Raw genomic sequence first — 18,284 nt, forward strand, 5'->3', positions numbered from 1 at the left:
TATACTTGCATACGTTGGCAAAATAAAATCACGTCGTACACCCCCAAGACTAATCAGAAAAGGGGATGCGAGATAAATGGGCATTGCGACCTCATAAAAAAAAATTCACCCTACCTACCGACCGCTAATTTTTTCTACTAATGCGTGCAAGTTTGTTGACAACTTAGGGGATCGCAACTGGGGTCCAGGGGCGGGTCAAAGCTTTCGCTAATTACCATCATGTTAACTCCCGGTGCCCGAGGGGGTTGGACGCGCGTCAACCGGTCTTATTTCTTGAATGCCGACCCCCTGTACGCGAACAAAGCCCTCGAAACGCCCCCTTCGTTATCCAGACCACCAACAATGACCGCTCGATGCTTTGAGAAACGCTGCCATACGCTTGGCAGTGCCACGTCAACCATTCGCTCACGGGCCACACTGTGCACGCGTCCCGCAACGCCAGGCGGATGCCAGCGTGCCTACGAAATGCGGATAATAGATGAAATATTCGCCAGGTATGCGCGGTATTAAACCGACACACCCCCCGCGCACCCTCCTCTCGAAATTGTATTTTATAGCTACCCACAGACAACTGTTACGCCCGCTATAGGCCCTGTCTACGACCCGGCCTGCCCTTTAACAAACTAAGACCGTTCGCGGCGTCTCCCGCAAACGGTGATTCACGTTACCTACCGCAACCTTGCCCGGGATATCGAAATTGAACGCTCTGGCAACCGGAGACCCAGATTAGGGGCTTCTAGAAATATTGATTCGAGTTTACGCTGAAGATTTGGAATAGTTTGATGGCTTTTGTGTGGTAATGTTTGATATGGTTGAGTTGGTGAGCTGTTGTGGGATGTGGACGAGATGCGTGTTGGTAATGTGTTATATTTTACAGAGTTTAGAGATACAGTGAGCTAGAGGTCTAGAGACGTAGACATCCGCGGATGTTGAAATCTGTAGAAAACTTGAGGTCCGGAGATCTCGAAATCTAGGGATCTAGAGATGTGGAGATATAGAGATATGGAAATCTAGAGCACTACAAGTCTAGAGATCTGGAGCACTACAAGTCTAGAGATCTAGAGATGTAGGGAACTAGAGGTCTAGAGATCTAGAGATATAGAAACCTAGAGATATATAAAACTAGAGATCTGATCTAGAAATTTAGAGACATAGGAAGCTAGACTTCTAGAGATCTGCAGATATAGAAATCTAGAGATATGGGAAACTACAGGTCTAGAGATCTAGAGATATAGAAATCTAGAGATGTAGGGAACTAGAGGTCTAGAGATCTAGAGATATAGAAACCTAGAGATATATAAAACTAGAGATCTGATCTAGAGATTTAGAGACATAGTAAGCTAGAGTTCTAGAGATCTGCAGATATAGAAATCTAGAGATATAGGAAACTAGAGGTCTAGAGATTTAGAGATCTAGAGAAATATGGAAATATAGAAATATGGAAATATAGAAATATGGAAATATAGAAATATGGAAATATAGAAATATGGAAATATAGAAATATGGAAATATAGAAATATGGAAATATAGAAATATAGAAATATAGAAATATAGAAATATAGAAATATAGAAATACACTTATAATCGAATGCTTAATAATAATAATGACGGTATTTATATTTCTATATTTCTATATTTCTATATTTCTATATTTCTATATTTCTATATTTCTATATTTCTATATTTCTATATTTCTATATTTCTATATTTCTATATTTCTATATTTCTATATTTCTATATTTCTATATTTCTATATTTCTATATTTCTATATTTCTATAAGTGTTTCCACTAACGAATAATAGAGTGTTGACTCGGTTCGGATTGCATTCGATAAATTTCTTTGATTTCGTAGAACCTTTGAAGACGCCGGTACCCAACGTATTAAATAACATCGTGAGTAGAAAAGTTGTACTCGGCCATTATTTCAAACAATGTTGACTTTATCTTCAAAGCTCGCCCCGCGTTATTAGTATTCAGCATGACGCCTCTGCCCGGCGTTACATAGTTATAAATCCGTTTCACGGGGTCCCACGGCGCTAATTTAGAACACGCATTCCCTCGCTTCTTCATAGTCGAAGGAGGTCCTCGAAATTGTCTTTCCTCGCAATTTTCAACCGGGCTCCTTTCCAGTTGCGATATTATTTAACGCTCCGTGCTTCCGGCTGGATCCACCAAGAGTCCTGCTCCTCCGCGTGGATCGCGACACAGAAAAATTCTTGAAATTCGTGACGCGAATGGCACAGGAATTTCGAAAATTCCTGGCCCGGTCGGGACACGGGAAAGTCATTGAAACATTTCTCTGCTGCAAACATTAAACGCTCCCCTTTATCGCGAATGCCGGGTGTTTCAAAAATGTGTCCCTAATGAAAATTCAACCCTCTCGAGTTTCAATTCTTTCCGATCGAACTGTGCTATAAGACTTAAAAGATTAAAGTTAAATACGTGCTTCCTAAAAAATAATTAATTGAAAGACCACTCGAAATAATTTGTATAGTTTGAAGAAGTTACCTGGCAATTTTTCTCGTGGATTTTTGAAAGCGAAACGTATAATTCAGAAGTAATCATAATTTTTTCAAGTTACGTACTTACATGACGCCGTAATGCATTGTTACATAGTTGTTTCATTAATGTCGATAGCGTGCTAAAAGAATTTTAACGATGAGCTTGTAACGTGACATTATTAAAAACATTAGGTGAACAGACACGCGCGATGGATTGAAATAATCAATCTTGACGTTTTATAAAACCCCACAAGATTAAAGTCAGTACCCCAATTATTTCTTCAGCCGCCTCCTATCCCAAAGATCTCAGAAAAACAAACCTCTCGAACGAAGGCAGGAAGGACAATTTCAAAATTTTCCAATCCAACAATGTTCGTAAAAATCAGAAATTTTAGCCTCTTTCCGTACCAAAGATCTCAGAAAAATTCAGGTCGCTCGATCTGCGATAGAGGAATGAATTTTTAAATTTTGACGAATAAGCGCGTCGCCATTTTACAGCGTCCGACGCGTAAATAGGAAATGGCGGGAGTCACGGAGAGTTATTTCAGAAGATTCGTTCGCACTTGGCCCTTGTAGTTCGTAAAACCGGGCGCGAAGTTCGGCTTGACGTAGGAGAGAGGATGTAGCGTACGTCGGTGACGTTCATATATTGCGATTATCGCCGCTGTCATCATCATTATCCTAGGTGTGTGCCCGGACCATTAGGGTCGGTCAATTTTCCTAAGAGCCCTTCGCGTTGTTCCGGATGGCGCTCGACTTCCACGCAAACAGCCGCATACACGTACACATACGTGTACACATACACAGACACACACACACACAGACATGTGTCTTCAACGAAGAACCCTCGACACAAACCGGAAATATCGGTGATAGTCACGAGTCAATCTGATAATAGATAAGGGAACAGCTATATCTACTTACATCGCGTTCCTCGTCGGATTAATATTTAATACGCATCGATGATCCTCGAGATTTCGTGCGGTTCTTGGTTTCAATATCGTGAAACGTCCGGTTCAATATTAACCGGATGAATTTTTAATCCTTTCTGACTGACCGAACATTCGACTAAATCGAATTAGAAAATCAGATATCGATTAAGAAATCGGTTTTGACTGCAACGGATTTTTCCGGTTAATTTGCTCACTCTTGTAGCTGATGTTTGACTTCGTAAAACATTTTCTTAAAAATTCGAGAGACAGTACAGATAATTAAAATTTCTTAAAGTAATTAAAAGAATGAAACTGTAAAGATATTAAAAATTATTTCTAAAATTATTGTAAGGAAAAATACATTTTCCTCCATTTCTGACGATCCCACTCGTAATCAACTGATACCATGATAAACAATGAGATACATGGTGACGCAACCTAGACGTTGGTTAAAATTAGACTGACCTCCTCTGACCAGAGAGATTTAATCTTTGCAACAACTTTTTCCATTTGATTCACTGTGGACATTTCTCGAAGATGAGTAATTTTTTTGTCAACGTTACCGGCATAACTTGAGCAGAAATAGCGGGGCAACGTAAATTTCGAGCAGACGTGTTAACAGTTTCCGTCGAAATCGAACAATCGCCCGGTCTCGGTATCGCCGTTCACAGATCATACATTCAACAATAGTATTCCAAACAAAATAAAACATTGTTCGATGAAGTTTGCCATTCTACGGTGTTTCCTCAACGAGGCGAGGCTCTGTCGGAACTTTCGCTCGAAAAACTTGCTCGTCAGGCCGTAGGCCAAATCTGATTGTTGGAAAGTTTGAAGTTCCTCCTCGACGAACAAGAAATGGGGGGGGGGGTCGAGAGGTGAGAAGTGAAGGAGCGAACGTTGAATAAAGTAACGTTCTAACACGTGAGAATTACATGAAAAATAATTTCGTGCGTTTAATTCATCTCGCGGTGCCCCGCGGGCGTCGTGAATGAAATATCGAGGAGAGAATCGTTTCCGGTCGACACGGTTCGTCTGGCACAATGATAAATTCTCATCCCCGGACTGTGAGAGCCATGGAAAATATTTCTATCGACTGCAGTCGCGTTGAAGAGACAGAAAAAGCAGAGAAGAAAAAGAAGAAGAAGGAGAAGAAGAAGGAGACGATGAAAAGACTGGCGAAAATAAACAACTCGAGGAAAAAGTAATTGGACGGAGTTATTAAACGGGGGAATAAGAATGTTTAACAATATTCATTTCTAGTGTATTTCTGCGTTTTTAATGTAACTTTTCGTTCAATGAATCGAAGAACTACGAATTCATTTTATCATTCCGAGCAGCAATTAAAATCTTCGCAGATCAAAATTATTGTCGAAGTCTATGGATGTTGATTCTCCAGATTTTGGAGCCGCTGTATGCAGGTATACCTGTTCCAACGAAACGAACGTTTCGCTTCGTTTCTATACATTTTCCCGGGACCGTTCCGCTTTCTCCGTGCAGCGGTTAATACATTTCATTAATCACGAGAGAGGACCCTTCTTTGCCGCTATCCTTCCCGATTCCAGGGAAGCTGGATGCTTTTCCATCCCCGACACCTCTTTATTATTATTTGTCATCTCCTGGCCCGAGTTCCGACCCTCCTCTTCCGCTTTCTCTTCTGTCCATACAGTGTCCTTTCTTCCTGTTGTTCACGGCATCTGATGGAAACTCGGCAGCAGCTATCAATACAAATAAAATATGACGCCGCCTCCGCTCGCTTCTCGAGCTTCCGTACCTCGAGAGACGGGGGCTTCGAGAATGTTTGTCGAGGAGAAGGGACCGGCGACTCGAACCTGATGAGAACGCAGCGGCGAAAGTATTGGGGACGTAAAGCGCCTAAATTCCACCACCGGAATATCCCAACGACATTCTTCGGGGAGAATCCGTTATTGCGTAAAACGGCCTGTTTGGATGGCGAATTTTGCAATTTTTGGGGACCTGATCTAATCTGAATCGTTTCTGTCTATTTTTGTAGTGACATGAATTTCTTGTGTATATGTGTATGTACGACGATGTAAATGATTTAATGTGCGAAGCAAAAATGAGTCAAGTATCATTTTACTCTAGGATATTCAGTAGGAAAAGTTCAATAAAATTCAGAGGAGCATTAAAAATTCATCAATTCGCTACCCCTCCTCGCTGCATAAGCTATTCTTCGTCACCATGAATGAAACATGCCACTTTTCGCATGTCCCAAAATCGAAACATGCTGTTTCCCGTTTCGAGAAGGAGCAATGTGCTGGTTCTTACTTTACGCAAAATAAAAATTGTCTGCGTCAATTACAAAAGAGCTGCATAGGCGTTTAGATTTTTTCTGAATAATTTCAACCAGTGGAAAATAATCCGGCTTCGTTGCTTTGCCCTTGATTGACTAATATTTGTTATAAATGCATGAGATCTGCGCTCAGGTAACGAATAACGTCTCGATACTCGTTAACGAAGATATGAATTTTGCGCAGCTTCGAGGGATTCCGGCACGTTGTACAACGGTTCGTGGGTGGTCGGGAATGGTCGGGGAGAATCGAGACAGGCGATAAATAAAAATAAAGGAGGACGCGCCCGTAAGGGGGGGGGGGGTGTCGCGTGCGAGTTGGTCGCGTCTCGGCGTCTCGAGAAAAGAGAAAAGTGGAGTAAGAGGGAAGAGGAGCATCTGGCGAAGGGGCGGCTGAAGGGTCGGAGGACTCGGTGGATAAAAGGTTGACGGCTCTCCCTACTTTCTGCCCTCTAAGTGGCCCGAATGCCGTCCTAAAAATGCTCGGAAGACGAGAACAAGCCGGCGCGGCTGAGGGACGGCACATTTATCCCCTGTGTCAGCCCACCATTTGCCGGCACGCTCTCGCTTCTCCTTAATGTCACGGACTCGATACGAGAAATAGCCGGGCTCGCGTCGCGACGCGACGTCGCCACGGATACACCCACTCGCTGGCAAAGAAGCTTTTCGCGGGCCCCGACACACTCGGATCCGAGCATGATTTTTATTAAGCCTCGATTAATGACGGCGAGCATCGCGGCCCGAGCAACCTTCGCCTGCTCATAGCTGTCTCAATACCATCGCTAATGCGTGATTTATACGGGCCTGTCTCGTTTCGAGAAAGTTTTGAAAATTCGACGACCGCGCGTGTCCTGCCATTCAAGTAGAATCGGTTCACCATGGTCAGACGCGTCGGACGATTCCCATTCAACAGCTGAAGCCTCCTTTAACACTACGTTTACGGAGCACTAAAAGTGAGTATTTTACATTACTTTGTAAAAATAAGAAGAATGCTTCTGTACAAGATTGTAGCCATTTTTTAAATAATATGTACCTAAAGGAATAAATGTGTTGAATAATTCCACGTAGACGCATCTTCATAATCTCAATGATCGTAAATTAAAAATATTAGAACCCGTCATTTTGACGGGTCCCGTAAACCTAGTGTTAAAATGGAATAAAATTCTGTTCCGTAGTACAGCCGGCAGGTTGTGATTCTACGTAAAAAAATACGAAGAAAATTTGTTATAACATTTGTTATCCAAAGCTTCGTTATCGAGAAAATCCTGCTATTAGATAGGAATGGTCGGACGCGTCTGGTCACGACTAGCCAATTCTACTTCCTGCAGATACCAAAGCATGCATTATTTTATTCAAAATAAAAATGTAATAAATCACCAACATTTCTAATTGTTTTCGTTCAGTAGGAAGACCGGAATCGTGACAACCGTCGACCCGTATTTTCCAAAACACACAAAAAACATGTAACTCGAGTAATTCTGATTATCTTTACTTGAAAAAAATCACGCGTCTGTTTCAGATGTCAGTGCATACGCGTGCAAAATCCCAACGCAGAAGGTTCGATAGTTCTTTCCGAAGAAATTCTTGATAATTCGTGGAAAAACTTCCTCGAAACCCGGAAGAATCCCTTAAGGGAAAAGTCGCAGAGCAATTAACGCGACGACAGCTCAATTACAAATCTGGACAAATAATTCTGTCTGCCGTTTCCGGTAGACGTGGTGCTAAAACAGTTAGACGCGGAATGCGGTCTAAACTCAAACAACTCGTGAAACGGGTATCAGTTAGCAGCAGCGCTGGGAGATTCCAAGGAATCAACGAGGTCTTGTGCGAGATTCCCGCGCGCCGGTCACCGGTGTCCGACGCGACGGGCACGCGAAACGATCAGAAAGTCTCGGCCGGAGCGTTCCGAGGCTCGTTTCACACCTCGCCGCGGTAAATTACGGCCGCGTAACGTTAGGAATCATGAGCTCGTCTGGAATATTGTGGCGTAGGAGGCACTCTTTTCAAGTGCTCTTGGGAATACGCGTTCCCCGCGTTGCACGCCGGGATCTACCCCGTCCCCGTCCGATGCATGTCGTTCATAACTGCCACACATCTATGGATGATTTGTGTCTTTCATACGTAACGCGTGCATGGAAGGAAACGGCGCGCATAAGGCCATAATTCCACGGGGTTACGTTGGAATATAAATCTCAGTCGACCGTGTCACCCGTGCCAATAACAAATTGATGCCGCTTGTCGAAGTGGCTGTAAACAGAAACTGTATTTATTCCGTCGACTTAACAGGTTCGGGAGGAGGAACAACAACTACCGGAACAGGCTACCAGATGTGTATTATTGCCGCGATACTGCGCGCCGACTTCAAATTCAATGAACACGCGTTTATCCTATACAACGATACTGAACGATTCTGTACGTATGTATATTATTGCTAGACTGCGGATTTTAATGCATTTATGAAGAAATTAACAGAGTGATAAATCAAACTAAAAGATTAGGGCAATCTAACAATATTGGTGTGTTGTTCTCGATGCATCAAAATTATTAAGATTACCTTTTATTCATCTCCTGTTTCTCATAATCGATGGAAAACATTTTTATTGCTGGAACCAAATAGAAATTGATTTTTTCCTTGAGTCACTTTAATAAGTCGACGACACTATTAAATTCTTCTAATCTCTTTACCGCTGTCGATTTTTACCGTGCATGAAATCGATAGTCTAGTTATTACCTTCTTAAAACACTGTCTACCGGTAGCCTATTAACAGGCTGGAAGCTTCTTTCGCAGAATAATGCCAGACGAAATAATACGATCACGTTACCGAGAATAGATTTAGCCAAAGTAGCCTTTCCAAGCGATTCGTGTCCGACAAATTACAGTTAAAATAATTAATTCCACCGGCTCAGAAATTTCCGAGCACAGCGGTGGACGGCGACCGAGTGTCGCGAGCACAACGGGTAAAACCAGATTTCGGATAAATATAACGGAATGTCTGAAGTTCGCAGCGTGCGTGTTACGTTGTAGTTATACAGATCCAATCAGAGCCACGTCACCGGCTTTCACCCCCGATTTCCTTTCTCGCCGAGCCGGCTGCCCATCCCCGCTTTTTCCAAGCTGCCTGTTTCGCGACTCCGAGTTCAGAGAGTATCCCGGAATATCGAGTAATTTTGTCGCGTTCGGAATAACGTCGCTGAATATGCAACGCAACGTTCCGCGAGCGGAATAAGGGGGATACGGTGGATTTTCATCGTTTAACATGCAAATAAGCCACCAAGTCCGGATGATACGTCTTCCCCTTTCGGTCCCGTTTCGACTTATATTACAATTCGACAAACGACGCGCCGACGAGTTTCTCCGCGATTTTCTGCAATTGTTTCCTCGACTGGTGTATCAGAAGCCAAACTGGTCAACGTCACGATATAAAACTACAGAAATAAATAGTACACGTTAATTCTTCACAGTTCTTTCAGCTTTTGTCATTCGAATTCAATATGATTCGATGTGATCGAAGGTACCGTTTATTATATAATATATTGATGTATATACAACAAAGTGTAAGGTTAATTTAATAATAGACATGCTGCTGGTAATATTTACTGTGAATATTAAACAAAAATATTTTGGGAACTTGGGTTGCGGTAACGTTGAGAATCGTTCTGACGAAGAAAAATTGTTTTATCTGCGCAGATAACAAAGTGACCCTCAGAGAGCTATCCCTGAAGAGTCTTCTACCAGACACGGACGGCTATATGACCTATGAAGGTAGCACTACTCATCCTGGCTGTTTCGAAACGGTAATATGGTTGATCCTCAACAAACCCATCTACATTACCCCGCGAGAGGTGAGTAGCAATCTCTGTTAAACATCTGGACAATTTGTTGCTCTCTCACGCAGTTTAACAATTCGTTGGATTCCTTGCTCGTGTCATCGACTGCGCAGAATCAAGCAAAATCGAGCACGTTGACTGCCACCGCTTCTTCGAGTTAAAATTAATCTCTGCTTGACGTAAACTCATTAGGATTTTAGGATCTGGGGAGGTTAAAAGGGTTTTGGTTTCATTAATTAATAACCTTTCCTTTTGTGTAAGTGAAGTCTCATAAATTTAATAGCAAATATGAATTTTGTATTGGTTTTATGCTGATAATATGAACCACTTTGTAGTTATTCGAGAGAGTCGAAATTTTGCTGTTTGTCAACACAAAATTTAATTAAACAGTTGATGGCTTGACCCTTTGCCCTCCTATGTCGAATGACCTACATTTCTAAGTAAACAGTTCAAATGTGTATTGTATTGTACAATATGCATTGTCTTGTACTCACAAATATACAGGCATTTAAATTGCGTTTCAAATCAGCATCGCTTGAAATGAGACACTTGGAACGATAGGAAGTTTTTGGGAAGAAAATTGGAGAAAAATTCGGACCGCAAGGGGTTAAGTATATTATTCGGGAATCCAATTAGTTGCCGGGCGATTTTTGTGTTTACCCGTTCGCCATTACTTAACGAGCTCTACTTTATGGTTAAATATTGAACGAGGGAACGGGATCGTTACAACGTAATCCTAATCCCATTTCTAGCTTTACTTACTAAGGAAACTAATGCAAGGTCCGGTGGACGCTCCGAAGGCACCCTTGGGAAACAATTCGAGGCCGCTGCAGGAACTTCATTACAGGACTGTACGGACGAACATCGATTTCCGCAAGGTGAATTGCTCCTCTATTATCCCCTCCGTTCGCTTGGAGTGCCAATCTTTTGTGCCACAAATACGCCCACAAATTTTAGCGCCTCGAATTAAGATTTTCTGGTCTTGACGTCATTTTGCAAATTTTTCTAACGAAATCAGACGGCTATTCTGCATTGAACTGTTGCCTACGTATCTTCTGTTATATGGACTATACTACACAATTTTTTGAAGTCTAAATACTCAACATCATAGGAGTTATAGTTTCTTGAAGAGGGGCATATAAAAAAGTGCGTTATTGGCTGATACGATTAGTTCTACTGGTCTGAAATTAAAAAAAAAATAAAGTAAGGAAAAGAAATAAAACATCGCATTATTTAACATAATTTGTTAATTTAGTCAAAGTTATTTTGAACGATAACAAATGCATTTTGAACGTGGCAGGATTTCGGAAGAGATGTATTTATGGCAAATTAATGGCACGCTTTCTGCATTCTTAAAAGAAAAGACGTAATAGTTCGCTGACTATTCAAGATCAACTCTCTACATACTTTTCATTCGTAAATAAATGATTAGTTATCACTGGACACATTTTGGAATAACGAAGGGAAAAGTTGAGTGCCGCAGCTACTTTCGGAAGTGCTCCGCTTTCAGAAAACGTTTTCGCTCTAGAGAATTAGAATACCTTCTTTGAAGTCCCGTGGAATTTTCAGGAAAGTCGATTATCTTGAAAGAAAAAAGTAACCTGCATGATCCCCCCTTTAAGCGGAAGGTGGAATTGTGCGCTGCGTCGCGCGTGCATCGGTGCATCTGCGACAAAGCGAGATCGCCGGATGATAAACTTTGTTGCACCGTTCAACTTTTCCCTCTACCTTCAGCCGTGCGAAGTATTCGTTGCAGTTGCGTGACTCGGCGTGCATAGGGTCGGTTACGCGAAGCTTTTTTCCTGCAGATTCATGAACAAACAGAAAATATAAGGGTGGACTGCGAACAACTGTGAAATTAACGGTAACCGCAGGAACTGGAGCCAGTCTCGACTGCGCGTTTCGCAAAAATATTCACGCTTTAAACAATTTCCGAAAGCAAAATCGCGCCAATGTGATGCAATGAAACTATTATTTTCTTCACAAAAATATTTGTTTATGTTCCCCAAAGGCTGCCAAATATATTCAAGACGCACTAAATCGACGTGACAATTGGCTACCTTTAAAAATTTCCAAAAGCAAATCGTCAAAGTGGGGGGATGCAATCGTTATTTCTTTAATAAAAAAATTTGTTCATGTTCTCCAAAGGCTGTCAAATATATTCAAGACGTTCTAAAACGTCGTGACAATTGGCGCCGTGTTACAAAATTACCAAAAGCAAATCGTCAAAGTATGGAATCGTTATTTCTTTAATAAAAAAAAAAATTGTTTACATTCTGAAAGTTTGAAAAAATTCCTAAGGGCACGTTAGAGCTCGGACACGAGTAGAAACATTACTTGAAGGTTGTGGAGAGTTGATCAGCGAGCGCGGGGCAAAACCGACAAATGAAAAATAATGGTTTTCTCTTGTTTTTGACAGCGGGAGCACGCGAAGTGTCCCTCGATGGCGCAGGACATGCATTATAGAGGTAACCCAGGACATTATCCAGGCTTGATCAGCCCCCAAACATCTTACCACCTCGCGAAGGGATCGTCTCGATGAGAATTTGAAAAGATGACTTTTTCTTTCCAGCCAACACGTGGCAGGACGATGGCCTCTCGCACAACAATGTCTGAACGGAGGCAACCACGTGGCCACGCTCGCAGGCGTTTCTTTATTTCTAAACGAACGGTGCCGATTGTTGTGCGTGTCTGCCACGGGACAAAAGTCGGAAACTGAGAAATCGTACAGGAAAAGAAACAAAACGACGGAGGCTCGAAACAGAAAAAGCAAACAAAGAAAAAAAAAGAAGAAAAAAAGCAAACAAAAAAAAAAAGAAAAGAAAACGAGAGGGGTCACGGTTCAGGGAACTCGATTCGTCCAATGGCAGCCGCTTTGCATAAACTAAACTATATGATCAGCCATCTCTGATTTCTCCTTGCTCCGATCGCTCGACGGAAACGTGTTGTAAGAAAACGGGAAGAGGGAATTGAAGATGCGGAGAACGTTGTCGAGGACGATCGGCGAATTAATTGTAAATCGAAGAGGAATCGACGGAGGCTTCGACGTGTTTCGAGACCGATTTACGTTTGATCCGACGCGGCAGAATATGGCGGAGGAAGATTCACGAGCTGGCGGGGCACGGGTTCCGACAACGTTTCTCCGGACCAACCGATTGTCACCGGGATGATAAGTGTGTTCCCCAGCGACGGGAATTTGTATTTGCCGCGGGAATGCATTTAGGAAATCGTTCCCGTCATTCTTACGGTTCTGCCGCGATCCGTGGATGAAGTTGGAGCAAACGTACCGTTCAATGCAATTTTCGCGGGACGTCTCTGAACGTCGATGCGGCCAATCTTATATTTAACCCTTTCGCCGACAATAATCCCCGAAACGAATTAATATCCAACACACTTTCCCCGAAAAAATACTACCGCGAATTATTTTATTCAGAAATTCTCGCACGCTACCAACTTTCCTCGACCTGTTAAAAAATTGCTTTATATTACCAATTATTTTTAATTCCTTGAAATCACGAAGGGTTCCAATAAATTTCGCTCGTTGCAATTGCTGTATAACATTTCTGTTGCGTTTCCGGCTCGTGCAACTCATGCGGAACATTTTTAATTTGCTTCTGGCTCGTGCAATTAACGCAGACATTTTTATTTGACTTTCGGTTCACGCGATCGACGCAGAACATTTTTGTTTCACTTCTGGTTCGTCCACTTGGTATAGAACATTTTTTTATTTCACTTCTGGTTCACGCAATCGATGCGGACAATTTTTTATTTCATTTCTGGTTCGTGCAATTGACGCGGACAATTTTATTTTGCTTAAAGACTATGTAAGAAAATGTAAAGAGTATATTTACTATGTAAGAAGAATTCAAGCGTTATGTTGTGTCTCATTTGTCTACAATCGACATAAACTTGACTTCTCTCAATGATTTCATCCCGTCCTTGACGTTATACACCGCAAACGGGTTTTTAATATGTTTTTCTCTTTGTAACGCCAGATCAAATTCTGCTTCTAAAGCATTAAGATAACGAATTAAGAGGAGCCCCGATTTTATCGAGACACTCGTTGCATTAATGGGAGAGACGCAAAGGGTTAAATGTGATTAAAGGCCCGAATTATAAAGTAAGTTATCTGTAAGTGTGATTGAGTTTTCAGTGACCCGTTAACTGCTGCCAGACAAGCCTACCACTCAGCGACTGACAAACGCCGGGAACTGAATCGCCAAATTTCGAGATATTTTGCACGAACATCGCACGCGAAGCGACGAGTTGATTTTTCCTCTGCCAAAAAAAAAAAAAAATTCACGATCTCACCAGAGTACTTGAACTGGGTGGCAGTTAACGCGCGAAGGACACGTGGAAGTTGTAAGCTATAACGTAACTTTACGAAAAACAACCGAAAAAAGAGAAAAAAATACGAGATACACGCCGTGTAAATCGGCGACCCGAGAACAGACTGACGAATTTGAACGAAACAAAACTGTGTCTGCCAGTCAATATATCCACTTCTAAAATATTCAACTTTTAACAGTAACAATACGAAAACACAGGCAGAGCTCTAGGTCCCAGGGACTCGAGCGAGAAAGTGTTTCGCCCTTCGAATAGCTTTATTTTGAGGATCTAAGGGAGCTACTTGATGTTAACGTAAAAGAAAAAAAAAAAGATGTCCTCCGAGAACGTTATAGAATCAGAATCGCAGACGCAAAACATTGTCGTCTACGCCACAGCATCGCACAAACTGTCACGATAAAGCCGAAACTCATCGAAATCGCGCTGCGACTCGTTCTCGTTATGCGCGTTGCTAAACGATGTCGCAAAATCTGTCTTCGAGATCGCACAGAAAAATCACGTGGCCCTCGCCAGCGTCAAATCATACTCGTTCCGCTTCCAGAATGGATAAAAAGAAAGTCCGCCCCCGCGTTCACCAGAAGAAGACGAAGAAGAAGAAGACGAAGAAGAGCAACGGCGTCAGAAACGAGGGGAGGGGTAAATTGTCGAATTACTTGACAGATTTTTGTCAATTATTTTGTAGCCAATATACGTAAAGGAAAAACGCTGAATACACGACGAACGGTGACCCGTCGAGGCGAGTAATTAGAAAGGGGAAAGAAAAAAGAATAAAGAACGGAAGAATAGGAAACGTCAAGGGTCAGGATAGAAAAAAAAAAAGAGAGAGACGATCGAATTCCACGAAAAGATTCCCAGACGGAACGAGAAGCGATTCAATCAGGGGGAGAAAAAAACAGCCGAGTGTTTTAGGGGTTGAAAGGGGTCGGTGACGCGGAATAGTATAACAAAGAAAAATCGTGTGTGTGCTAGACCAACCGATCGCAACAGAATATTGGGGTTGTTTGTAGCTTAGCCGATGGACGAATAATCCAGCGCTTTTGTATATAAACACAGACACTACAGAACCGTAAAGGAACTACTACCGAATAGGCGTAAGCAGATTATAAGAGTACATCTAGGGAGAACCCGAGCAGAGTGTGTATAGAGACTAACCTTGTATCATACGAAAGTGAACGTTTAACAATTGTGGTTAATGAGTAACGATAATAATAAACGCAACGTTATATTGTACGACGGTGTTTATTCCTTTCAATAGACAGCTGACCCTCCTCCACTGGTTCAGTAATTTATAATTTATTAACACGTTATTGATGATTCCACATCTTTTCAAAATTATATGTCTCAAAGATTTAGTTCGGTCAATTTTTTCGCTTAACTTCACCTTGGGAACCCAGAAATTTTTAACTTTTTACTACACAATTCTGTACGTTTTAACGAAAAAGTGACAAAAATCGAAAGTTTAAGGCGAGCAATTCACTGGTTCAAAAGTTATGCGTGTTTAAAGTTGAGCGATTACGCTTTGCTCTGGGACAGACAGTAAATCATGAGTTGCTGTAAACAGTGCAGGAGGATTCAGCTAACTAGATGTTTCTTCGAATAATTATGCTTTCTAGTAGTACATTCTGCACAGTTCAAGAAAATGTACAATCTTTTCATTCAATTATAATTTTGTCTTCGCTCTCGTGCCTCTGTTTAGAAATGGTAAAAAAATAAAAACCGAATGAAATGCGTGCCCTTTTCAGTCTCGCAAATTCCATGTTTCTAAGGTGCGTTTTATCTGCAGGAAAATTCTAGCAGCATTTTCATTTTCACGGGCTTTTCATAATGAATTAATGATGACACCTTGGCAGGCTTCATTCTTCCGCCTCTCTTTTAAAACAGCACAACAGGTAAAAACAAAATGGAACACGTACCTTTTCAGTCTCATAAATTTCATGTTTCCAAGGTGAGCTTTATCTGCAAGGGAAATTGTAGCAATGTTCTCATTTCCACGGTAATTCAGAAACGATTCAGGGGACGTTTAAATGATTATTCGAAGAAACAGATGACCCCGAACCACGTCTACCTCGAGGACGAAGCCCGTGGGGACAAGAGATCGGTCAAGTGTGATCGAAAAATCAGAGTACATTGACAAATTGTCCGAGCGAAATTGGGTCGGGCCGCCACCCTAAAGTTCGAGCTTCGTCCTGAGACCGCGTCTCATCCTTCATTAATTATCCTCCCCGCCTCCCGTCTAACCTGCTCTCGCGATAACTTTCGATGACGGTCCTCCGGGATTAAGGTAAGTGAATTTCATTCTGTGAATATCCTCTGAAAAAAAAAATGTTAACCCCTCCTAACAGATTTCTCGGTGCTCAGTTTCCTTCCGGTGGAAAAACTGTGGTGTTCTATTTCTTTTGTTATCTGGGATCGCTAGGGTTCGCGAGGGGAGTATCGTGAAACTTTTTAAATATTGTTTTCTTCTCAAACAATACATTTTTGTAATATTTAAATCAAGCAGTTACTTCCGCGAAGGCAATGGAGATTTGTGTCACACATAAATAGAAAAATAACGTACGTTAAACCTAACTTAATTTATATCGACGAATAAAGATCGTAAAAGAAAAGGTTTAAATTGAGCAAATTACCAGACAATTCACGTTAAAAAATATTATTTTAAAGATGTTAGAAATTTCGTCGGATAGTCTCCTCGGTGTTTAAAGTTTTTGGGGGTGAATGACAAAGATGGCGTGGCCGAATTTCGGACAGTTGGAAAACAACGAGTCGCGGGTCCGTTAATAGAGTAGCACGAGATCGGCTCCGAAAAGGTGGCCGGTCGATACGTTTCTGGTGTGGAACAATTAGCCGGGAACCGGAAGCGGCTAATTGACAGGCGAGAGATAAAACGTCGGGTATCCGATCGCGGAAACGTTTCGAAGCGTTTCCACGGTTTCCGAGCCCGTTAATACCCTGCGTCAGACGTTGTCCACGTCCCGATAAGTCTGTCGGGGCCTGTCTGACGTTAACTATTCTCCCCGGATTCGTCCCGGTGCGGCGCGCAAATTGAATATTTGGCTGTTTCGTTTGTCACAACTGTCGGGGCAAACTCGGGCGCAACGTGTTCGGAACCAGACGACGACGACACGGCAGCCCGACGTCATTCCTGCCGTTTCCAGGGCCATTTATCGCCGCGACAGAGACGTTTATACGGCCGCCGTAATGTCGATTGACTTCCTGTTTCCACGGCGGCGATGACAGTATTCCATTATATATCCGCTCGGCGGCTGATAACTAAGAATTTGATTAAGACGCGTCGGGGACCTTTGCGAAACAATACCTGCACGACCGGCTGTCCGCGACGCGACAATGACCGTACAATTGTTAACGGCTCGGGCAGTCGACCATTTTTATAACTGTGTATCGTTGATAATCTTCAGCACCGTTCGCGACTATATTTCACAAACTTTTTACGGCACTTCTTCTGGTAATCGTTTTCTCGTTCCGAACACAGCAATTTAATTTTAGCTTTGAGGTCAACTCGTGCTTTTACATTTCGTGTGATCGAAAGGTACAAAATCATGTATTGCTCTAAAATCTATGTCAATTAGTTCGGTCGATACATTTATAATGGAATGTTAAAAATAATCGAGCTCGGCGCTCGAAACTAGTGACATCTTTGACACGAAATTTTAATTAATTTTAAATCAAGTAACTGACAAGCGACATTATCCAAGTGTCAAAATATTTGATACGTTCTTTTTTTTTATCTGCAATGATCCATATCTAGGGGGTGAAAACCCTACTTTTGCCGATATCTCGGAAACTATAGAGTCTAGGACAATATTTTTTTATGTTTTCGATCAAGAAATGTAGTCATATAAAAATATTTCAGAAAAAGGTATTTGCTTAAACAATATTTAAAAAATTTTAAGTAAACGAGGGTGCATGTACATATGTTCAAATAATGAGCATCATTAAAATAAGCTGAAACATCGAGTCTCGAGGTAAAGGAGGCCCGAGGGGGGTTAAAAAATAATTAAACAAGACAGTTGACGTCAATCACAGAGACGTTTATACGACCACTGTAATGTCGATTGAAATGCTGTTTCGACGACGATGACAATATTCGCGGTATTATGCATCCGTTCGTCGGGCTGATAACTAAGAGTTTGACGCGTCGGGGACCTCAACGGAACAATCCCCATTTGGCCAGCGAAAACCGGCTGTCCCGGGAGAGTAGAATCGACTGACACTGTCGTAGATGCAATCGGGAACATGGCTTATTTATTGTAACCTATTTTTAAAGTCGACAGACTGACGTGGCCCAGTCTCGTCATTGCTTCAAGAGAAAATATACGACGTAGGCGGCGGTGTTGCTAATTTCTTTT

The 18,284-nt window shown here is 42.0% G+C and overlaps 1 protein-coding gene across 2 annotated transcripts in view; it reads left to right on the top strand.

The window, feature by feature from the left end:
• The window catches only part of Carpa (Carbonic anhydrase-related protein A), a 233,638-nt gene extending 218,508 nt beyond the window's left edge, over window positions 1-15,130 (top strand). Inside the window, exons 7-10 of one of the 2 annotated variants that reach the window (XM_076792854.1) lie at window positions 9,431-9,585; window positions 10,323-10,448; window positions 11,990-12,038; window positions 12,125-15,130. In XM_076792854.1, the coding sequence (XP_076648969.1) occupies window positions 9,431-9,585; window positions 10,323-10,448; window positions 11,990-12,038; window positions 12,125-12,186 (392 nt within the window). In that variant the 3' untranslated portion in view covers window positions 12,187-15,130. The remainder of the gene's footprint in view (window positions 1-9,430; window positions 9,586-10,322; window positions 10,449-11,989; window positions 12,039-12,124) is intronic. The other variant, XM_076792855.1, reaches the window with a different exon arrangement.
• The last annotated feature ends 3,154 nt before the right edge of the window (window positions 15,131-18,284 follow it).

The sequence above is a fragment of the Halictus rubicundus genome, chromosome 8 (genome assembly GCF_050948215.1).
Source record: "Halictus rubicundus isolate RS-2024b chromosome 8, iyHalRubi1_principal, whole genome shotgun sequence".
In the NCBI taxonomy this organism is placed as follows: Eukaryota; Metazoa; Arthropoda; class Insecta; order Hymenoptera; family Halictidae; genus Halictus; species Halictus rubicundus.